The 24,385-nt window shown below is 44.5% G+C and overlaps 1 protein-coding gene across 1 annotated transcript; it reads left to right on the top strand.

Annotated features, from left to right (window-relative positions):
- Positions 1-668: 668 nt before the first annotated feature.
- Positions 669-11,064, top strand: GINS3 (GINS complex subunit 3). Its single transcript, XM_047712339.1, has 3 exons — positions 669-1,049; positions 7,738-7,971; positions 9,578-11,064. The coding sequence occupies exons 1-3, from the start codon at positions 864-866 to the stop codon at positions 9,806-9,808; spliced, it is 651 nt and encodes a 216-aa protein (XP_047568295.1). The 5' UTR covers positions 669-863; the 3' UTR covers positions 9,809-11,064.
- Positions 11,065-24,385: the final 13,321 nt, after the last annotated feature.

Below are 24,385 nucleotides of genomic sequence, written 5' to 3'. Positions count from 1 at the left end.
CAGACGTAGCCCAGTGCTTTCCCCTATCTCCTCCCACTCCATCCCTTACCCAAGCCAAAATATTACAAACAGTCCATGACTATCTGGGGCTAGTGCTGGAGGTTTTATTTATTTTTTTTGTTTTGTTTTAATGTTTCTTTGAAGTACAAAGATTAATAGATTCAGTAACAAAACTGTTGTAAATAGGTCTGACTTGATCAGGCCTGAGCCGGAGGCCACAATGATGCCCACTTATAAGCCCCCAAACGTGTTGCTAAGTGTTTTTAACTTCATGTAAACATTTAAAGGACCACATAAAATCTAGTACAAATCATCCAGACACTTCAATGAGCATTTCCAGCTCCCTTTTAAAGTTCCCACACTGTGGGGCACCTGGGTGCCTCCGTGGGTTCGGCCTCTGCCTTCTGCTTGATCCCAGGGTTCTGGGATCAAGCCCCATATCAGGCTCCCCACTCAGCGGAAAGTCTGCTTCTCCCTCTGCCTACTGTTCCTCCTGCTGTGCTCTCCCTCTTTCTGTCAAATAAATAAAATCTTTCCAAAAAAATAAATAAGTTCCCACACTGAGCTCACACTCTGCAGGGTACAAATCTTCCCCGCGCAGGTAGGAACTGCGCCCCGCCCCTGATCACGTGGGACCAAGTCCGCAGGCTGTCGATTGTTTCTGCCTGGGCAGGCCCGCCGGGAGCGATTGCTCCAGTCTGGCCCATCCGCAGAGCGGGAAAATTTTCAATCAGCCTGGCGGCCACAGCAAACCGCCACACTCTTCACAACCTTGACCAGCATCCGCTTTTTCAGGCTTTTATATCTCGGACTCCCGGCACCACACGAGTGGAAGCGAAGAAGTTCAAGCCGCCGCCGCCGCCATGTCTGAGGCTTATTTCCGGGTAGAGTCGGGGGCGCTGGGGCCTGAGGAAAACTTTCTATCCTTGGACGACATCCTGATGTCCCACGAGAAGCTCCCGGTGCGCACAGAGACCCCCATGCCTCGCCTCGGCGCTTTCTTCCTGGAGCGGAGCGGAGGGCCGGAGACTGACCACGCGATCCCTCAGGTAAGCCTGCCCACGCGCGTTCCCGGGGAAAGACTACAGTTCCCGCTGGGCGTGGCCGCCGCGCCAAAACCGTGATCCCCCTTGGGATTTGTCGTTTTGGGGTGCGGGGGAGGCGGGCTTTATGCACAAACAAGCTGTAACCGCCGGTCTCGGCGCGCTGAAGCGCTTTCTTAGCGGCGGCCTCCTGTGTGAAACCGAATTTATCCTAGGTGGTCTGATACCATTTTTGAAGCTGTCCAAATTGAGCAGTGCCCCCGCTCGCCCTGTCTTGTGTCTAAGGCTTAAAGGACCGGCTACTACTGACGACTTCAGGATCGGGGGGTTCTGCTCACGTTTGTCTTAAAACGACAGCGTTGGGTTCTGTAAGAGGATGTGATACGTCTGGGAACCGCAAATTCCTAGATTCATTCCTGCGCAGCGACGACGGTATCCGCAACCGTCTACCGAGGGCTTCAGTGCAGGCGTGGATGGTGTGGGGGAGGGAATCTTCCCTTCTGTGACTCCTTTAATCCTTCCATGACCCTATAGTTGGATCTGGTTACACACCAGGAATCTGAAGCCCAGAAAGGTTGTGTAACTTGTTCAGGGTCCCACTGCCCGTGGTGAGCTTGGGATTGGTGCCTGGAGCTGTGGGACTTCACAAGCTAGTTTGCCCCAGGAAGGGGCTCAAGATGGTTATTTTGTTATTTCCTCTTTAACCTACATTTTGCTTGGAAGGGTGTGTTAGTTTGGCGTGTTTGTTTCCATTTTTATCAAAGTAATCCATATACAAAGGTCAAATGGTGACGACAAAATTTCTAACAAAAATTAGGGGGCCCTGCTTTGCTTTCCCCCCAGTTTTCCTTGCCGGGTCCACCCGGTCTGTCGACTTTTTATTTAAAGAGTTTCTTCAGGATTTGCCTCTGTGTTTAAAAATAATAATCGTGAGCTTGTTTTTTTGATTTGTGGAAAATTAAGACGTTATTTCTTAGCTTTGCCTTATAGTCAGAAGGATTGTGTTCTCATACACACTTGTAAGCAGAGATGTGCTGCCCATATGTTATTCATATTGCCTTCCTTTTACCAAATGGCCTTTTTTGTGTTCCAGGATTCCAGCCAGGTCACCCCCGTTGCATTTAGTATCCCGTATCCTTAGGCTGCTCTTGGCTGTGATAGTTGATCAGATTTTCTTTGTGTTTAGTGACCATGACAGTTTTGTGGAGTGCCGGTCAGGTAATTTGTGGAATGTTCCTCAGTTGGGATTTGTCTGATGATTCCCTCATGGTTAGACTGATTTGAGGAGGAAGATCACAGAGGTGAAGTGCTATTTTCATGGCGGCATATCAAGGGCATATAGTGTCGGTGTGGTTTATCACCGATAGGAACCTCCATCACCTGGCTAAGGTAGTGTTTGTCAGGATTCTTCACCATAAAGTTACTTTTTCCAGGGCTCCTGGGTGACTCAGCTGCTTAAGCATCCAGCTCTTGATTTCGGCTCAGATCCTGATCTCAGAGTCGTGGGATTGAGCCCCGAGTTAGGCTCTGTTCTGGGAGTGGAGCCTGCTTAGGATTCTCTCCCTTTCCCTCTGCTCCTCCCCACCTCTCTCTCTATCTCACTCTTTCTCTCTCACACACACACTCTCTCCCTCCCTCTCTCTCTCTCTCCCCCAACCCCCCCCCACCAAAAAAAGTTAACTTTTTTCCACCTTTCCATACTCTTCTCTTTTGGGGAGGGAGTCATTATACACAGCCTCACGTAAGGAGTGGGTGGTTATGCTCTACCTCTTTGGGGGCGGTGTCTACATAAATTATTTGGAATTCTGTTTGGGAGATTTGTGTAGGACGGTTTTTAATAACATACTTAATTTCATTCATAGATACAGGACTATTTAGGTTTTCTGTTTCTTCCTGTGTTTTTCTTGGTACATTGTTTTCTCCCCTAGGAATTTGGACGATTTCATATAGATTTCCAAATGTAGTGGTATAATCTTCAAAATATCTTTTTACTATCTTTCTGACATCTGTAGGATTATATTGGTGTCTTGGTTTTTATTATTTGGGTTTTTTGGGTTTTTTTTTAAGATTCTATTTATTTAGGGATACCTGGGTGGCTCAGTGGGTTAAGCCTCTGCCTTCAGCTCAGATCATGATCTCAGGGTCCTGGGATCAAGTCTCACAACAGGCTCTCTGCTCAGCAGGGAGCCTGCTTCCCTCTCTCTCTCTGGATAGTGATCACTATCGATCGAATAAATAAATAAAAGCTTTTAAAACAAACAAACAAAAGATTATATTTATTTATTTGACAGAGAGAAAGAGCGAGAGAGGGAACACAAGCAGGGGGTGTGGGAGAGGGAGAAGCAGGCTTCCTGCTAAGCAGGGAGCTGATGCAGGGCTCGATCCGTGTCCCAGGACCCTGGGATCATAACCTGAGCTGAAGGCAGATGCTTAATGACTGAGCCACACAGGTGCCCCAGTTTTTATTTTTGATATGGAGAAATGCTCCTTTCATTAGTCTTCCTAGGAGTTTATCAATTACATTAGTCTTTTATTTTCTTCAAAATTATATTTAAATCCTAGTTAGTTAACATACAGTGCAGTATTAGTTTCAGGAGTAGAATTAAGTGATTCATCACTTACATACAATACCCAGTGTCATCACAAGTGCCCTCCTTAATGCCTCTCACCCATCTAGCCCACCCTCCACCTCTCTCCCCCATCAACCCTGTTTATTCTCTATTGTTGAATCTCCTATGGTTTGTTACCTTCTCTCTCTCTTTCTCTCTCTCATTCTCCCCCCTCTCATGTGTTCATCTGTTTTATTAGTCTTTTAAAAGAACTAACTTATAACTCTCAGTTTTCTTTTTGTACCCTTGTTTTCTAGGTTATTAAGTTCTTAATTAGTTCTTAACTGCTACTTTCTTTGGATTTAATTTTCTATTGTTTTCTACCCCCCACAACTCTGCCCATGCATTTTGAGATGGGTCCCCAGGTGATTGATTTTTCAGCTTTCCTTTATGCATTTTTTAGCTCTGCATTTCCTCTGAGCTCAACTTTAATTACATTCCACAAGTTTTGATCTGTTGTATTTTATTTTCATATCAGTGAGTTCAAAATAATTTCTAATTTCCATTGTGATTTCTTCATTGACTCATAGTTATTTAGAAGACCAGTGCTTAATTGCAAACATGTTGAGATTTTGCTTTTCATCTTTTCTGTTTTTGATTTCTAGTTTAATTCATTACCCTGTGGCAAGAGAATGTAGTCTGAAAGATTTCGGTCTTTTGAAAGAAAGCTTGTTTTATACTGCAGCATAAAATCCACTTAAACATTCTATATGCACTTGAATAGATATATATTATGAAGTCATGATGTGTGATAAATAATGTAAGTCAGGTCAAGTTTGCTGTTTTGTTGAGAACTTCTCAATCCTTATTGGGGTTTTTGGCTATTACTTATCTAAAGAGATATGCCAAAGTCTCCCACTATAATTATGGATTTGTCTATTTCTCCTTTTACTTCTGTCAGTTTAGACAGATGCCTATCTTTTTCTTGTGGATATGATGACCCTTTTATTATTGTATCTCTAGTCTCCTTTCTTTTATTACCTGCATGACTTTCTTTTTTCAATCTTTCTATGTCTTTTTATTTAAGATATATCTCTTTTGGGGCACCCAGGTGGCTCAGTGGGTTAAAGCCTCTGCCTTCGGCTCAGGTCATGATCTCGGGGGTCCTGGGATTGAGCCCCGCATCGGGCTCTCTGCTTGGCGGGGAGCCTGCTTCCCCCAATCTCTCTGCCTCCCTCTCTGCCTACTTGTGATCTCTCTCTCTCTGTCAAATAAATAAATAAAATCTAAAAAAAAAAAAAAAAAGATAACATCTCTTTTAAGCAGCATATAGTGGGGTTTTGTTTTTATTTGGTTAGACAATTTTCCAACTGGTGTATTTAACTTATTTACATTTAATTTAATTACTGACATATTTGTGTTTATTTTTGCCTTCCTACTGTTAACTGTCTGTCCTGTATTTCCATATTTATTTCTGGGATCATTTTCATTCTTCAAGATTTACTTACTCTGTGTCTTCTGGTGATAAATTCTCCATTTCTGTCTGTACAAGGGGGTCCCCAAGACCAATCCGCGGTTTGATGATTCACTAAGAGAACACAAAGGACTCAGTATACAGTCATTCTTATGTTTACATTTTAATACAATAAAAGGATATAGAGTAAAACCAGCAAAGGGAAAGGGTGTGGAGAATGACGTTTGCAGAAAGCTGGATACAAGCTTTCAAGTCCCAGCGGAGTCACACTGGATCCACTGAATTTCTCCAGTAATGCATTGTGACATGTGTGAAATATTTGTGTACCAGGAAAGCTCATTAGAGACTCAGTACCCAAGGTCTTATTGAGGGCTAGTTACATAGGCACTCTACCTAACATATACAAAGATTCCAGACTCCCAGAAGGAAAGCAGGTATTCAGCATAAACCACATTGTGCAAACTAAGCACAGTGAAGCACATGTATCCATTCTGAGAATAGTGGGAACCCTCCTGAAACCCAGATTCAAGGACACCCACCAAGGACCAACCTTACAAGCAGGCCTTTCTAAGGAGGGCAGTCTGAGGCCTGCTGGGTTAACTTTCCGCACACTTCCTGTGTGAAAATACCTTTGTTTTCCCATTACTTTTTAAAGGATATTTTCACCGGGTATAGAATTTTAGATTTGCTGTTATTTCAGGCCTTTTTAAAAGATGTCATTCCAGGGGCACCTGGTTGACTCTTTCAGTTAAATTTCAAGCCTTCGGTTCAGTTGATGATCATGGAGCCCTACATCAGGCTCCCTGCTCAGTGGGGAGCCTGCTTTTCCCTCTGGCCCTACCCCTTCTTGTACTGTCTCTCTCAAATAAATAAAATCTTTTTAAAAATAAATAAAAATAAAAGCTGTCATTCCATTTTCATTGTTTTGTGTCTTCCTTCATTTCTGTTGAGAGGTTGGCTTTGACTCTTCTAGCTCCTTTTGTAAAAGATGTGTTCTCACCCCACCAGCAATGCCTTCTAAGATTTTCTCTAGGTCTTCGTTTTTCAGCAATTTGAGTAAGATGTGCCGAGTTGTGGTTTTATTAATATTTTTCCTACTTCGGGGGCACCTGGATGGCTCAGTGGGTTAAGCTCAGTGGGTTATGCCTTCAGCTCAGGTCATGATCTCAGAGTCCTGGGACTGAGCCCCGCATTGGGCTCTCTGCTCAACGGGGAGCCTGCTTCCCCCTCTCTCTCTGCCTGCCTCTCTGCCTACTTGTGATCTCTGTCAAATAAATAAATAAAATCTTAAAAAAAATATTTATCCTGCTTCATAATGTTCCTAGAATCTGTAACTTGATATCTCTCTTAAATTTTGGAAATTCCATGACTGTTTTCTTCTCAGATACTTCCTTTGCTTCAATCTATTCCTCTTCTCTTTCTGGGCTTCAAATTACATGCAGGTTAGACTGACTTCCTTTCTTTCTACCATATTCCACATCTCTCATGCTGTTTCCTGTATTTTCTTTCTATGCTTCAGTTGGACATTTTCTGATCACTCTTTTTTAAATTCATGGCCCTCTATCTGTGTCAAATCTGGTAGGCATGTCAAATGTAACTTAATCTATTGAGTTTTGGTTTTTTTTAAGTGGGGAGGGGGAAAGGGAGAATCCCAATAGGGGTCTCAATCTCTGGACCCTGAGATCATGACTTGAACTGAAATCAAGAATCAGATGCTTACCCAACTGAGTCACCCAGGCGCTCCCCCCTGTTGAGTTCTTAAAGTTCAATTCTTGCATTTTTCAGATCTGTAATTTCTAATTGATTTTTTAAGATTTATTTTAAAGCTAGTGCCTAATTACTCATGATATTTGGTACAGAAATTGGACTTCATTCTCTCTCTATCCTTTTCTTCTCAAATCTTGATTCCTTATGTTCTGGCTTCTTTGGAAGCCTTGAACTCAGCATTTGTCTCCCTGGCCCTGGGAGGTTGGCAAAAAGCTCTGCTCATACACACTGCAAAGCCTCTCCTGCCTTTTGCAGCAGTTCTGCTCCATGAGAGTTCTATGCTATTGTACCTCCTTCGACTTAGTTAGGTTTGACTTTTATTTTTTGGATATTTCTCTCAATTTCTGGTCTGTTGTGGCCCCCTCACCATATTTTCCAATTCTGTTAAGGCTTTAAAAATATAGATTTATCTTTTCTGTCATCTCTGAAACTATGAAGTGGGAAACAGAGGGCCTGTGGTCTGAGGTCAGGCTGATACTGTTTTTCCATCTAGCCCTTGGCACCCAGGGTGTGCTTCTTAGCACATAGCAGGCCCCCAGTCAGTGTATATGAGGAATAGATATTGAATATTCAGAGAAAGTGGAAATGTTTATTATATTTATGAAGTGACTGCAATTGGGAGCTTTTATTTCTGTGAGTTAGAAAAGTTTCCCTTAATACCATGGTTTTGTTCTGTACTTTGCTTTCGTTGAATAAATCCATTTCTTGCCGTTCCATCATGACATTGAACTTGAGCCCCTGCGGTTCAGTTTTTCAGGTCACAACCAGGCTTCTGCACATGGTAGCCCTGCCGCCAAGGAGAACAGCCAACACTGATATTTGCCAATGGAGTGTGTATTTCTTTTCTAGCACACATGCTTGCTATGTGATTTGTTGTTAAAATCTGTGTTCTTGTCTGATGCAGGGCTCAAAGCTTGAACTCCCCTTGTGGCTGGCAAAGGGACTTTTTGACAACAAGCGGCGGATCCTTTCCGTGGAACTCCCCAAGATCTACCAACAAGGTTGGAGGACGGTGTTCAGTGCCGACGCCAATGTGGTGGACCTCCACAAGCTGGGGCCACATTTCTATGGGTTTGGCTCCCAGCTCCTGCATTTCGACAGTCCAGAGAATGCAGACATTTCCCAGTCTCTCCTGCAGGCAAGTGATTGATGTGAAAACCTAAGGCACTGCACGGGCCCTGGGAGCTGGTGTGGTCGCCGGCAGACTTCACTATTCTTGGGGAAGTGTACCATTTACACGGTTCGTTCGTTATTCCACGTCAGCCGACAGTTAGACTGTGTTTGCTGATTATATACCTACTTCAAAATGATTGGTCTGCAGCTTTTCATATTTGCTTGTTAAGACTTGGGACCAACAGAAAGTCCTGGAAATAAGAAAGGGACGATGGTTGACCACAGGGACAGGCTCCCAAATGTACCAGCCCAGCCCGAGGACTGGCCTGAGGGCGCCTGTCAGGAATGTACCTGTTACTTGTTCCCTTCCCTTGCTCTGGGGCTAAGATGTGGCTCTGCATCTGCACTGTGTCCTCACGGTGTGATCTGGTCAAGCTACTTGTTCTCTCTAGGCTTCTCAATTTTTCGCCTATTACGTAGAGATACAATAGTGCCAAAATTACCACATCACAGTGAGATTATATTGTGCTATTTAATAAATGGTAGCTATTACTGTTATGTTCCATGGACAAGACAGTGTTATGCACATAGTACCATCCTTTAGGTATGACCTTATTTTAACTTTTTATTCTGCTAATATTAGAAGAAACCTCCTTTTCTACCTCTTGTTTTACTCCTTCATTTCTAGCTTTATAAGAATCGGTGGCTAAAGACACATTTCTGCCCAGTGTTGGGCTAATGTGTCCTTGTGCAATTTTTAATGTGGATAGTAAAGAAACACTTCATTGCTCTGCATTCAGATAAAGAAGCCAATACACAGACTGTAGACCATTGGAGCTTAGGAAACTCTTGTGAGCAGGAAGCTAAAAGTGAGGAAAACCCATTTGTCTTACAGTATCTCCAGGACATGTTCTTGAACTGGAACACTGCCCTTGGCTAGTGATTTCTTTGTTTTCTTTTCCCATCATTGCTTTGAAGTCCTGTAAAGTTGCTGACATATAAGGTGACATCGCCACAAGGTCGAGGAAGAAACTGAAGCCAGGGCTCGTGGCTTGGTCTCGGAGCCCTAGGGTGGAGTGACACTCCTAGATCACATGTGTCTCTGTCCTGCTCTCAGACTGAAAAAAGTAGAAAATGCGTTCAATTAGATCAGGAATCTTCTTTGGTTGAAACCTGTCTGCACGTGTCACTGTGCATTATTATGGCCTTTGTCCCTAATAACAATAACAGGTAATGCTTTTCGAGGAGCTTCTTCTTGCAAGTCATTTGTGAGATGCTTTACAGGTGTTCCTTCACTGGTTTCCGTAACAACCCATTGGATTTTCCTAATAGTCTGTTTCACAGACGGGGAAATTGAGGTGTGGCAACGTGATACAACTTGAGTGGTAGTGGCCTCAGACCTCCTCCCGACTGAGTCCAAACTTCCCCTTCGTGACATTTAATGTTCAGGGATGTTCAGGGATGGGCCACCTGGCAGCCTCTGTCAATGGATCACGTGACTCTTGATCTCAGGGTTGTGAAATCAAGTCCTTCTTGAAAAGGATGAAGAGATTACTTAGAAATAAAATCTTTAAAACAAAAATGTACAGGGGTAAAATGGATCTGATTTCTCTCATTTGCTTCTCCTTCAGACATTCATTGGACGTTTTCGCCGCATCATGGACTCCTCCCAGAATGCTTACAATGAAGACACTTCAGCACTGGTAGCCAGGCTGGATGAGATGGAGAGGGGCTTGTTTCAAACAGGACAGAAAGGACTGAATGACTTCCAGTGTTGGGAGAAGGGGCAGGCTTCTCTGATCACAGCCTCCAGCCTCGTTCAGAACTATAAGAAGAGAAAACTGACTGACATGGACGACTGAAGGCCAGAAGAACACAGAAGTGCTCCTGTTGGAGGGAACCACTCTGTGTGTCCTTGATAGGAGCCTTGCTGACCTTCTATAGGACCAGAACCGTGTCCCATGTCATGGCTTATTTCCTGCAGCAGTCCGTGTGGGAAAGGATGTGCTGTAGGAGGTCCTTGACCTATGAGGCATATGAGATTATCCCAACCTGCTGACCCACAGCCCAGGCCTACTTAACCCATGAACCCCCAGCTGGAGAGAAACCAAAGTCCCTTATAAAGAAGGATGGTTAATACATGCATCGCAGTACAGTTGGAACTGGGATCCCTTGTGCCTGGGAGTGTAATAGCCTCCAATTGTCCAGTTTCACTAGCTCCACAGGACAGGTACAAATGGGCCATCTTCGCCTGCTCACAGATGTTCACGTGAGCGTAACTGCTCCATCTTCCTCATGGGTGCTCAGAGGACAGCAGTCAGCCCTAGGATGTCAGCCTTACTTGTGTCCCCTGCCTGTGGGGAGTTACCCCAAGCCAAGAATAAAGAAGAAAAAGGAACAGGCAGATGAATGGTGGGACTTTTACTGAAGGGGCTTTTACACATTGCCTTCCTCCTCTGGAGCCAGGGCTTTGGGGTCTAGGTGCACAAAGCTCTGCAGGCAGCCTGGAGGGGAAATGGTTAACCTGAGCCTGGCTTTTGTCTTGAGATCTTCAGAGCCACCAGCACAGCAGTTCCTTCCCTCCCTAGAGCAGCTGTCAGGGAGTCATTTGGAATCGCAAAGTAATTATTAAAGGGCGTGTACCAGCTCTTCTTATATTGAAAACCAGACTTTAGGGTGGCTGGTTAGGAAGGGCCCCATTTGAGAAGCTTCACGGGGCAAATGTAAGTAGGTAGGAGACCTTGACGCTGTTTTCCCTCTTCAGTAAATTCGGCAGCACCATTACCTACAGGATTCCTGACCATGTACCGAGGATCTGTTTCAGCAAGCACAGAGCTCTTCCCCGGAGATCAAGGCGGAAACCTTGGCTTGAGTAAGAAGCTTTGTTCCCTGCAGGCCACCCCATTTGAAGGATAGTTGTCTCTACGCTGACTTCCCATGAGTGACAACTATCTTTGTCATTAGAAATTATAGAGGGATTTGGGGATCCAAATTGTGCAGATGTCTCCCTGCAAACTTAGAATGCCAGAATGGCTTTTTAAATGCATGTTTTAAGATGGAAACAGTGTTTTTATAATTTGATTTTGTTGCTAAATAAATGATCGGTTTTGCACATGAATACATTCTGTACAAGTACTATTTCTGTAACTCGAGTACTACAGATGATCAGACAAAGCGATCAGAGAATTTTGTCTTTGATCGTAATTGACAATAATGCCCAACTAAATCCGTGTTCCGGGGCTGCTCTTTTATTTGCACCAGACTCATGAATTTGAGGGATGTTCTCTGTAGCAACGATTTGTGTCCCAGAAAGGTGGGCCTTTCTTTGCTAGCACGGTGTTTGCATAGAGCCAGGGCCTAGAGACAAGGCATAGTCAGAGGGAGAAAAGTGTATTGTTTCATTTTTGGATTCACTGTTTTCACAGATAGCTTTGTATTTAAAGTCTGTCCTAAGGCGGCTGCCATTTTTTTCTCTTGTTGGGAAAAAAAAAATTATGCTGGAGTCACATGCTGGGAATAAGTGGGTATGCATGTGCAGAATTTATTCCCTGTTTTACATTTCGAACAGATTATTATAAGTAGCTTTTGAAACCTATTTCCAGTTACAAGGTTGCCTTCAAGCCTTTCAATTACTACCCCTCTCCCTTGCAGTCCTCCCCAAATCAGGCTTATAGATCACTATTTGTTCCCTTCAAAGAGGTGAGTTTTTCAAAATGAGTCCACAAATGACTCAAACAGCAAACTGCTCTTAAAATCAATAGCAGGAAAATGTGTTTCCTTTCCCCTTAAGGCTCTGTTCCCAGGTAACTGAGGCCTTAATTATATGCAAACACCTCACCACATTCAGGTTTTTCCCTGGGACCATCCGGGCTGCCAGGGGAGTGGGGCAAGTCTGGACTCCTGGGTCTGTCCCTCCTGCTCTCCTTGACCTCTGAACTTTGGACGGCCCCAGTCTGAGTCTTTGAGTCTCTCCTAGCCTAGCCGTTCTCCCTCGTGAGGGCATCTTATCCTATCTCAAGCTTTTTAAATATCTACGTGCTACCCAAAATTTGATCTGCAGCTCAGACCCTCCCTCCATCTCCAGACTTGGATCCCGCCACCTACTTGACATTCTACTTCAACGTCTGACCTCACTTGGCTGAAATGGAACTAATCTGCCTCAGTCTGTTCCTCCTATAATTTCTGTCTTCTCTGTTACAGACAACACTATCCTTCCCTCTTGCACAGGACAAAAACCTGGGTGCCTCCTTGGCCCTGCCCTTCCTCTCCATGTCTTTTGGGTCTATCTTCAAATCACCTGTACGATCTGACACGTCTTCCCCCACCGCCAGTCTCGCACTGGATGGTTGTGTCCCCTCCCAATGGCCCCCTGCACCCACTCTCCACCCCACCTTGAGACTTCTCACCATAGCAGCCACAGTGGTCTTGTTCAAAAATAAGTCAGATCTTATTTATTCTCAGCTCAAAGCCCTTCCAAATCCAAGAAAAAGATCATTCCACCATCCCAGCCCCTTTCATTAAAAAAGTTCACTTAACCCCAGTGATCTGGCATAGAAATTTTTTTAATCTGTTTTTTAAAAGATTTATCTATTTCATTTAGAAAGATAGTGAGTGAGCAGGAGGAGGGGCAGAGGGAGGGAATCTCCAGCAGACTCCCCGCTGACCATGGAGCCTGTGGCGGGGCTCAGTCTCAAAACCCTGAGATCATGACCTGAGCCAAAATCAAGAATCAGATACTTAACTGGCTGAGCCACACAGGCGCCCGTGGTGTAAAAAATTTTTAATGCTTCTGTAGCCGAATTAATTTGTTTCTTATTTTAAATATAAATTGCGTGCTCTGCCTAAGAGAGTTCTCAGTATCTTACAGAGTTTCTCCTTAATCTCTCAGCACCACTGGACCTGAGAAGTTTCCAGAACACTGCTTCTGAAGTAGTGCAGTCAGAATGCAGAAGTATTCAGTGACTTACTCAGGTCAGCCCCACTGTGAGTCTGTCTGTTCTGTTCCCCCATCCTTCAAGAAACCCCAAAAGAGCTGTTCATCTTTATGCTTGAAACAGTTGTGCTTAAATGAAAATATTTTACACATCTTAGCAAAGGAAAATAACTGTGCAGAGGCCGTATGTGTGTTTCTGAAAGCAGATATCTTTGTGTTTAAAAGAAAAATCTATACTTGAAATAACTTGAACAAAATGTAGGATAAATGCTTAACAATAAGAAACTTAATCTTACAATCCTTACCTCATATGGGTAAGCTGAAATTTTTTAATTCAAATATACACAGATAATTTCTAAAAGACAGTTAAATACCCTAAAACGTAAAGAAATTGTCTGAATTTGGAATTCTGTTGCTCACTCTTGATATCACTATTTTGAGTGAGCAGTAAACTCCCCTCCTTAATGAATAGTGAATAAAATCACTAAAATAGTGAATCAAGGGGAATCCTGAGACCATGTATAACCACACTCTCCTACTGAGAGCAAATGATTAACAAAGGTGACAGGCCCAGCCTGCTTTTGTTTGAGCTCATTTTGTTGATTTTTCCAGGTCTGTGCATTTCTGTCTAGCACAGAGACACCGTAACCCAGCCCACTCGGCTGGCAGCCTTCCTTGGGACACGAACATTCTCGTTTCAGGGTACCCTCTACCATTGCCTGTGCTGTGGTTTAGGGGAAGGTACAAATGGGGCTCCTCCCCAAGCCAGAGGTCTGCTCTTCAGAGATCAGAGTCAGGTCAACTGATGGGGCACCATTCCACTGAAGATAGTATAGAGAGGCAGCCTATATCCTCCACCCAGGGTCCCCCCTCATCTTATGTAACCGTGTGCATTTATTAAACTCTGTTAACTAAGCCACGGGCTTTATTCACATTTCACCAGTTTTTCCACTAATGTCCTTTTCCTGTTCAGAATGCAATTTAAAATCCTCCATTGCATTTAGGGGGCAATCGGTTTTGAAAGCAAAAAAGAACATCAGACTCTTCCAAACTATGTTAATTTCAGGAGTTCAGCTTATTGGAAACGTTTCATTGCATTGATGTAGGTCAGGGCGGCCAATTAGGGGCTTGTTGGGCCTTGCCCAGGAACGAGCTGCAGGTCAGTTCATCAAAAAGGGAGAATATTAGCTTTTCACCTGAAAATGTCACTCACTGGTACTTGGATCTGTTGGGAAAAGGTCTCTTTGATTTTACTTAAAGCTTTCGCATTCTCTCTCTGACAGCAATAACTTGATTTTCTCCCCTTTCCCTTCTGGCACATACTAGCTAATTTTCTTTGTGTCTAAATGAGTTTAAAAAGAGCACAGCTTTATACACCAATATTATTAACAAGTGTCAGGACAGCTCTGAAAATAGTCCTGGGAACTGCTAGTGTTTCAGAATCCATAAAGGGAGCACACAGAACCAGCTAATCCTTGCAAACATCTCCCACCTATGCCTAATTAAGAAAAAAACAAAAAACAAACAAAAAAAAACTCAGAGTTTTTAATCTTTATGTTGTTCTCTGTTCTTGTATCACCCTTGAAAGTTTATTTGATTCCCAACAATTTCCATGCCTCCCTTTGTGCAATGAACATTCTTCCCTGAGGAGAGTTTCTTTTCTTTCGATCCAGAAAAGCAAATGAGTGACAAGGGAATATAGATTCAAGGGCAACCAATGAGACAGGTCAGAGAAAGGGGGTGTGATTTATTGAAGGGAATGTGTGGGAATGATGCATGTTGACGCTTGAAGACTGGGGACAGAAACCAGTAATAAGAGTTGGTATTTGCCAGAACCATGGGTTGGAAGAGGTAACAACAGTTGTTCCCAGAGATTGACCTTATCTTAATGGGAACAAGAGGGCTTGGCACTCTGCTATCTTGTAGGCTCAGGAGCAAAACACTTAACAAAACTTTTCAAAAGCCACTGTCATTTTCTAATTTAGCATTTCACGTTCATGTCTTTATCCAAGATTTTCAGATAAATATTAAGTAATGTGCCTCTTTTCAAATCATTGGGAAATCCAAGAGGGGTTTTCTCAGGTTTTGAGCCAGCTCAGGCCTTGATCTACATTCCAGAGGATTCTCCTGGCTGAATGTCCACATCATTTCAAAGATCTTTAGGGGGAGCTGTCCGCATAGCATGATACATCATGTTTATTGGCCAGGAGTGAAAATTAAGTTCCGCAACGTTTAAGGCATTTTTCAAAAGACATTAATAAAAACTAACAAACCTTACTCCATTTTGAAAGACTAGTTATCTGCATAGACTGTTGTGATTTTAAAAGGCTTTTCTGCCACTGCACTAAGACAAGCCACAGGAAAAAATGTGTCCAGTTACAACCTATATGTATTTGTCGAGAGAACATGGTGAAGCTGAGTTACGTGGCAATGAGGGTATTGCTTCACTTAATTATAGCGGAAACACGCTCACCTCCTTCCATTTAGCCCACGAGTGTTCTGTGGGGACCCACACCGCACAACAGATCTCTCAGGAAAGAGGTGATGTTTTCAGACCCCTGCCGTGGTCATTAACTCTGGAAAGTCTTACAGAGGTGGCTTCGTGATAGCATTCTCTGTGGGACCCCTTTGTTTAGTGATTTTATCCCTGTTCCTTCCCAGAAATGTAATGGTAGATGGCTGCCTGATGACCCACTCATTCTCTGTCTGACTTGGGCCAAAGTGCAGGAAGATGCAGCCTAAGGAATTTTAGCGATCCTAGGGGTGGTGGGGCGCTGGGTCCGGCACAGTTTGTCATCTGGCTCTTTCCTCCTGCCCCAGGGTCTTTCCTGGTGTCTCATCTTACCAGCCTCCAGCCTCCACTGTGGGTTCTGGGCCCAGAATTTGTTCTGGCAGCGGTGACACACCTGCTTTTTCCAAATTCTTCCCCCAAATAAACAGATACTGGAATAATGGGGTGTTTCCTATCAGACCTTGCTAAACTGGCAGCTGTGATGGAGTAGCTTAGAGCCAAAGGGGCCCATGAGGACTAACTAGGACAGGCTGTGAAGAATACTTAGTTTCTTTCTAAGTAATCTCTCTACCCAATGTGGGGCTGGAACTCATGACTCTGAGGTTAACAGTTGCACACTCCACAGACTGAGGCAGCCAGGTGCCCCTGTAAAAAATACTTTTTATCGTGTTATATTTATATGTTGATACATGTAAAAAAAATTGTGCCATATCTTTAGATTATGAAGTATTGCAAAGGAACACCCATGAATGTCCCTTCACTTAGGTTCTGGAACATAATCAATGCTTCAGGGTTTCTTCTGCATGGTCCCTGCTGCCCGCTTCCCCTGGAGTAGCCACCCTCCTGGACTTTATGTTTATGACCCCCTTGTGTTATCTATCTAATGAATATATTGTTTTGGTTTGGTTTCAAGCTTTGTCAAATACCACGCTGCGTGCACCTGGCCTCTCTCACTCAGTTTTAGGTTTGAGCTTCCGGCCATCCTGGGGCAGCTCCTTTTTACAGTGGAGTGATACAGCCTATTGTGGGAACATGTCACAGTTTCCAGAAGCCTTCTCTCAACACTGGACATTTGGCTCATATACGGTCTTCTGCTCTATCATCAACATTGTCACCATGCACATTCTTCAATGCATCTGGGTCATTTATTTGAGAGTTTCTCAGGGATGAGTTTCACCCAAGAGCGAAACTGCTGGCTTATAGGATAAATTACTTGTTTGACCTCACAAGATGGTGCTGAAAGGTAGCGATCTCCTCTCCGATCAGCGGTCCTCACTATTAGAGTTCTTAACTTTTGCCCATTTAATGGGTATAAAATAACTCACTGTGATGCTGATTTGCATTTTACTTAACACTAATGAGGCTGATTTTTTTAAAATATTTTTTATTAAGTTTTTTTTATTTGACAGAGAGAGAGATCACAAGTAGGCAGAGAGGCAGGCAGAGAGGGGTAATGAGTTGAGCAGAGAGCCCGACGTGGGGCTCCATCCCAGGACCCTGAGATCATGACGTGAGCTGAAGGCAGAGGTTTAACCCACTGAGCCACCCAGGTGCCCCAAGGCTGATTTTTTTTAATATATATATTCACTGGCCATTCATGCTCACTCTTCTCTGAAATGTCCCTTTATGTGTCTTACCTGTTTTTCTACTAGGTTGTTTGTCTTCTTATTGATCTACAGGACTGTTCTGGATACTGATCCGTTGTCAGTTATCCATATTGCAAAAATATCTCCCAGTTTGTGGCTTGTCTTTTAATTTTCTTTGTTGTATCTGTTGATGAATAGAAAAGTTCTTAACCTGTTTTTTTAATAGAAGAGAGCCTAGGTACAATGAAGTGATAGGAATTCCAAGTAAAATAATTACTACAGAAGAATGAAGTCGGACCCTTACCTAACACTATATACAAAATTTAACTCAAAATGGATTAAAAATCCAAACATAAGACCTAAAAGTATAAAACTCCCAGTTAAAGAAAAAATAGGGAAAATCTTTATGGTATTGGATTTGGTAATGATTTCTTGGACCTGACACCAAAATCCCAGGCAATAGAAACAAAAATAAGCAAATGGGACTACAACAAACATGAAGCATTTCTGCACATCAAAGGAAACGATCAACAGCATGAAAAGGAAAACACAGAAAGGGAGAAAATATTTGCAAATCATGTGTCTGAGATGGAGTTAATGTTCAGAATATATAACCAACTCCTACAGTTCAACAACAGTAAACCAACCCAATTCAAAGTTGGGCAAAGATGGGGCGCCTGGGTGGCTCAGTGGGTTAAGCCGCTGCCTTCGGCTCAGGTCATGATCCCAGGTCCTGGGTTCGAGCCCCACATCGGGCTTTCTGCTCAGCAGGGAGCCTGCTTCCTCCTCTCTCTCTGCCTGCCTCTCTGCCTACTTGTGATTTCTCTCTGTCAAATAAATAAATAAAATCTTTAAAAAAAAAAAAAAAAGTTGGGCAAAGAACTGCATAGACTTTTCTCTAAAGATGACGTACCGTCGCCAACAAACATGAAAAGATGCTCGACATCCCTCATCATCAGGAAAATGCTAATCAGAACCACAGTGAGAGAGACAGCACCTCATACTCATTAGGACGACCACTGCCCAAAACAAAACAAAAACAAAAACAACAAGTGTTGGTGAGGATTTAGACAAATTGGAACTCTTGTGCACTATTGGCGTGAATGTAAAATGGTGCAGCCACTGTGGAAAACAGTATAAAGTTTCCTCAAAAAATTAAAAATGGCATTACCACATGATCCAATAATCCTACTTCTGGGTATACACACAAAAGAACTGAAAGCAGGATTTTGTAGAGATACTTGCCTACTCTTGTTCATCGCAGCACTGTTCCCAATAGTCAAGAGCTAGAAGCAACTCAGGTGTCCATCTCTGGATCGATGAGTAGATAAGATGTGGTTTAATCATACAGTGGGATATTATCCAGCCTTAAAAACAGGAAATTCTGACACCTGCTAAAACAGGGATGAGCCTTGAGGACATCATGGTAAGTGAAATAAGCCAGTCACAGACAGATAAATACTTATATGAGTTATCTAAAATAGTCAAACTCGGGGGCTCAGCTGACTGGACATCTGACTTCAGCTCAGGTCATGATCTCAGGGTCCTGCGATCCAGGTTCTGCCATGGGGCCCCCCCACTAAGCAGGGAGTCTGCTTCTCCCTTTGCCTCTCCCCCTACTCATTCTCTCTCCCTCTCTCTCAAATAAAATAAAATCTTTTTAAAAATTAAAATAATAAAATAGTCAAACTCTTAGAAAGTAGAATGGTGGTTGTCAGGGGCTGGTGGGGGGGCAGAAGGAATGGGGAGTTTAAGGCTATAGAATTTCAATTTTGCAAGATTAAAAAGTTCTGGAGATCAGTCGCACAACAAAGTGAATATACATACCGCTACTGAACTTACACATTTAAAAGTGGTCAAGGTGGTAAGTTTTATGCTACCTATTTTTAACCACAATTCAAATTCTTTAAAAATTTTAAATGTTATGGCTAATAATAGCTGTCATTTATTGAGCACTTACTCAGTGACACCAGCTTTCTATGCATTATCTCACTGACTCTTCACAACAGCCCTGAGGGATAAATAGTGATTTATTTTTATTCTTATTTTAATTTTCCCTCATTTTCCTGGAAAAGTGGCTCAGTGAGGTTAAGTCACTACTCAGTGTCACACAGCAACAAGCACCGAGCCCAGGACTGGAACCAGGTCCAGCTGCGTCTGAAGGTTGAGTTCTTCACAGCACTGCAGTGTTGTCCCGTGGGCAGGAGAGCCCGGCCAGGCGGAGCGGGAAGCCCTCTTCCTCACACGCTGCCAGATGTCTGGTTCTTCAGCCGTGGTCCTTCCAACACAACTTTTGCAGACATCTCCATGCCCCCCACCTCCGAAGGGTCTCCTCTGGGGACATCGGCCCAACATCGACCATGTCGCCCCACCACTATCTGCAATATAAATAGGACTCCTCTCTCTGTTTCACAACACTGCTGTCTTTGACAATTCATGCTCATTCCTGAGATTGCAAGCTGCTATTTTTGAAAAGATATTTTGCATGGCGTCTTGCCCCTGGGGTTCTTGGTATCTCACTTGGCAGAACACAGTGCAGCCCTCTGGATGTGATTGTAGGTGTCTAATCTGCAACTTTGGCTGTTCCCAAAACTCCCCTCCCCTCCCCTCTGTCCCCGCCCCAATGCCTTGCTCAAAACCAAGTGCTGGGTGCTTGGCCTGATGGAAGGGAGGTTGGCAGAATGAAGAGTCCCCAGGACAAGGCTGGCTGGTTTCTGGCCTCTTCCAGTGTGGGTTTCACTGAGAGCAGGAACCATGATATATTCACGGAAGGCCTCTCTGAGGAAGGAGCCTGCCAAGTGAAGAGCCCAGAGAAGGTTACCGGCCACAAATGTAGCAAGTGCCAAGGTCCTGGGGCAGGAAAGAGTGAGGTCTGTAGCTTGGCCTATTCTGAGGAAGGAAAGCAGGCGTGTGTGGTAGGAGCCTGGAAGGCAAGTGTTAGGAAATAGTGGCCAGATCCTTTGAGAGGTAAACACAACAAACTCCCACCCCATGCATGAAGCGGATAGGTAGGGGGTGGGGGGACATTACTAAATCATCACGAGCAAGAGCCTGGGAGAGGCCATATAGATTGCCTAAGAACCTATAGCAGGAGCACCTTCCCCAGTCAGGGTGTGTCTCAGGAGGGGTGACATTTAAGCAAAACCCTAAAGCAGTGGTTCCCAAAGTGTGGTTCTCGACCAAGAGGGTCGGCACCACCTGTGCATTCATGAGAAATGAAAATTCTCGGGTCCCGCCCCAGGCCCACCAAATCCCCCAGAACACCAAGCACAGAACCTTGCACGAAGTGCTCTGTTATGGAATGGTTGAATCTCAAGCCCTTTGGTTCCAGAAGGTGCTCCCGTGTTAAGATACGGGAGTGTGGTGGGCCCCCGCGCACCAGCAGACATGGGAGTGTAGCTGACTTGACTTCGAGGTGCAAAGGTAGAGAGAAATGCATCCCTCCAGCTCTGCTGGGTGAAACTTCACACTTGGCCTCCTGGGGCCCTGGGGGGGGGGGTGCTTTGATTTTAACAAGGTGTGAAAGGAACGAACAACATTTGCTGCCGCAGGTTGAAAGCCTTTAAACCAGCTTCAAGTTACAAAAATCAGGCACCAAAAAAACAAAAAAAAGCAGACAGGAAATGGCATTATGCTCAACCTCCGCTAACTCAAGACCAGCTGCAGAGGATTTTGCCAGATTACCTGCTAAGCAGACCCACCACGGGGCTAAGAACAAGCGTGAGACTACCCCCTCCCCCCAACCCTGGGTCCTTTAGAAAAGAAAATTCTCTGCTTACAAACAGGACACTTCCCTTTAAAAGTGCGCCTGTCCACAGTGATGCACAGCCTGAGGCCCGGACAACTTAAGTGCTGGGATAGACACAGGTTAATGGGGCTTTAATAGCAATAGAACCCAAATAGGTGTGGAGTCCCTCGTTCCGCAAGTAGAGGTGCTACCAGGTTTGGGTTCCATGGGTGTTAGGGCTGGTCCCCCCTTGGCAGCTGGACCCCATGGAGAGTCCCAGAAAGGGAGTGAGTCTGCGGATTCAGTATTGAGAGTCAACCAAGAGCAGAACCCCACGGCCTGATCTAGCCTAGATTCAGGCACACGCAGGTCAAACCATGTCCCTCAAACCCCTACAGGCAGTGAAAGCTTGGGGTGCCCGTCCTGTGAGCTGTGCACCCCGCTCGCCACAACCTGCAGCCCTCCCTGCGGCTGCTCCTCCAGCCAGTTCAGATCTTCACAAGGTAGGGAAGGGGTCAGTGTTTGTTTCATTCATGGTTGGGGCAGGGTCACTTAGCGGTGAGGGGCCCCAGCTCAGGGCTGAGGCTGCCTCGGCTTCTTGCGGCCTGACTTGGGTGCAACCCCTTACCTCTACGCCTCACTTTCTTCCTCTGTAAAATGGGCTCATAGTCATGCTTACCTTGTAAGGTTTCGAGGAACATGACATGGATTGTCTGAGGCACCCAGCACAGAGGAGGCCCTGGAATCATGCTGGCTGTGGGGAGATTGGGAACCAAAGGAGAACGAAGAAGTCAGGTAAGGCCTGGACCCAAGAGGGAGATCAGCGCAGGCCGCTAGAACTGAGCCCTGGGGTGGGTGGGGAGGGGTACGCCAGAGAGGCCCTCCCTTGGGGAGGGTCATGGGAAGCCGGGAAGCAGGGCGGGCCGGGACCGGGGCAGCAGGAGCTCGGAAATGCTGCCAGGCTGGACCGGTGGTGGGCCGGAAGGGGTGAGAGGTGCTTGTAAACATGGGCAGGAGTGAGACCATGTAAGGCTTTGGAGCCCAGGGCAAAGACGTGATTCTAGAAGCAATGGAAACAGGGAAGTGGTCCTTGGCAGAGGCTGGGGGCCAAGCTGGCAGCTGGGGATGCAGAACACAGAGCACCAGGGAGGCACTCGGGTAGGAGAGCCCTGTGATAGGAGTGGGAGGCGAAGGGGCCAGAGGCGGGATGTGTGGAGAGGAAGTGAGGAAGATGTGTGACCACTGACTGTGGGGATGAGAGACAGGTGGAGTCCAGACCACCCGCAGGTTCAAGAAAGCCCCCAGAAGAAAACAGGTTTGGGGCGAAACAAGAGGATCCCATCAGGTTCCCAAAGCCGCTGTGGCCCCTGTCTCTGGGCGTGTGCGTGTCCTTCTGGCTGTGCCGTGTCCCACTTGACTTTTGTGGCTTAGTCTCCACGCAGCCCCACCTGCACCACCTTTTAGAGACCCCTTCGCCCCTTGCTGGCAATGGACCCTGTTTCTAGTCCCGAAAGTAACCAAGATCCCAGCCCTTCCTGAGACTTCCCGTCAGCTTGGAAATGGAGCCCTTGAGTGGCCAATGGTGGGGCATTTGGGAGTTTGGAGGCTTTTTTATTAAAATGATTTCATAGTTTGACCACGTGCTTTTTAACTGATTACATAAATACTATGTGTTCCTGCACATACAGACTCGTGAGAGATTCAGATCATGCAGGACGAAACATAAGGTCCCCTCCTCCTCCACCTCCCACAGCCCACACCCAGCGCCCAGCCCCTCCCCTGAGATAAGCCCCGTCAGCAAACACAGGGCTTTCTGCCAGGCCTGGCAGCTCCCTGACACCCTCCCGCGTGTCCTTGACGTATGTTGGACCTCATTATACAACCTGTTCTGCTCCTTCCCTTCTTGACCTAACAATATGTGTCGAAGATCTATCTATTTAGGCTTTTTTCCCCCTCTTTAACAGCTATGCAGTTTTTTAAAAAATATTTTATTTATTTATCAAATAGTGAGAGTGAGAGTGAGCGAGCACAAGCAAGGGAGCAGCAGGCAGAGAGAGAAGCAGGCTCCCCGCCGAGCAGGGAGCCTGATGCAGGACTAGATCCCAGGACTCTGGGATCAAGACCTGAGCCGAAGGCAGACGCTTAACCGATTGAGCCACCCAGGCGTCCCAGCTATGCAGTTTTTAGAGTATGAAGATAATCATATTTTATTTAACCACTCACCTTCTCTGAAGGTTTTAGGCTTTTTAGAAATTTTCACAACAGTGCAATATCATGAGACCTGAATTCAGACTCACATTGCAAAGATTTCTCTAGAGCACATTCCTGGAAATGGAATTACTCCTTCAAAAGGGAATATATACCTAAAATTTGGGTACCGACTATCCAATTATCTTCCCAAAAGTTGTCTTTTCCTCTAAAAAAAAAAAAAAAGTCTCCTTAATTGCACAAATAATTCAAGTTCTTATAAAAGCTCTAAAATATACAAACAAGACCAGAAAATAAATTTCAAAACACTCATCATCCCATTACCCAGAAATGACAACTGTTAACCTGTGATCTATTTGAGTCCTTTTATCATGCCCATATGGCTGCATGAATTATTAGGAAAATGTGGTCATAATGGATACCTTTTTTAGAAACCTGTGTTTTGTAGTTAACTAGATATCACAAATGTCTTTCCAAGTCATTCAAGATTCTTCCTTGGTGACATTCGAGATTGCTAACATGGTTTGGGGGCAAGAGAAGCAAAGCTTATGTGGAAGGAGGGAAGCTAAAAAGAATTTTTTTTGAAAGGCTGTGCTGAGAACAATATTAACATCCCATGTGTAGGATATATTCAGATGAATCTGTTTATGTAGAAAAATTATTCTACAACCCTGGTTCTTGGGCATCTTGGAGAATCTGGTGAAGCTGTTTTCTTCCCTGCAATGTATTTGAGGACATAATTTGTATGTAATTTCAGGGGTCCATCCTCCCCTTACCAAAAAATTGCTATATTTTTTGATGATTCTATACCATCATTTTATTTTGTTTTAATATATATGTACTTTATATATTTATATATTTAAATATATTTTATATGTAATTATATATAAATTGCATAATATATATATAATATATATTTATATTTATATTTTAGAAAGAAAGGAAGGAGAGAGGGAGAATGTGAGGGGGGGAGAGGAGGAGGAGGAGGGAGATGGAGAGAAAGAATCTTAAGCAGGGGCCACATTCAACTTGGAGCCTGACACAGGGCTCGATCTCATGACCTTGAGATCGTGACCTGAGCCAAACTGAGTCAGACACCTAACCGACTCACCCAGGTGCCCCTACACCATCACTTTAAATGCTTGCACTGAAAGCCTCAGTGTGGATGGAGCACAGATTATTTAACTCATAGGATAGTTAAGAATATGGGTTCTTGAATCAGATACCACGTCAAGGGCTGGCTCTATTTCATATTCCTCAGTCCCTCTGTCTGTCTGTGTCCTGGCTTGAAAAATCCAAACAATACCAGATGGGTTATAGGGTAGTGTGTGGTTTAAGGGTTCGTGTGCATAAGATGTTTAGAACAGGGTCTGGCACATGGTAAGTGCTAATTAAATGTCACTCTTATTATTTCCCGTGTTTTGCTTTTGCAACATTTCTAACTATATCTTTGCACACATCTGTGATTACTTC

This window comes from Lutra lutra, chromosome 17 (assembly GCF_902655055.1).
Source record: "Lutra lutra chromosome 17, mLutLut1.2, whole genome shotgun sequence".
NCBI lineage: Eukaryota > Metazoa > Chordata > Mammalia > Carnivora > Mustelidae > Lutra > Lutra lutra.
This window is presented reverse-complemented; position numbering and strand designations above follow the sequence as displayed.

Excerpts from the sequence above, each read along its gene's own strand:
- GINS3 (XM_047712339.1), top strand. The coding sequence starts at position 864 with ATGTCTGAGGCTTATTTCCGGGTAGAGTCGGGGGCGCTGGGGCCTGAG. Across the intron at positions 1,050-7,737 it reads CTGACCACGCGATCCCTCAG|GGCTCAAAGCTTGAACTCCC; the intron begins GTAAGCCTGCCC and ends TGTCTGATGCAG. Across the intron at positions 7,972-9,577 it reads TTTCCCAGTCTCTCCTGCAG|ACATTCATTGGACGTTTTCG; the intron begins GCAAGTGATTGA and ends CTTCTCCTTCAG.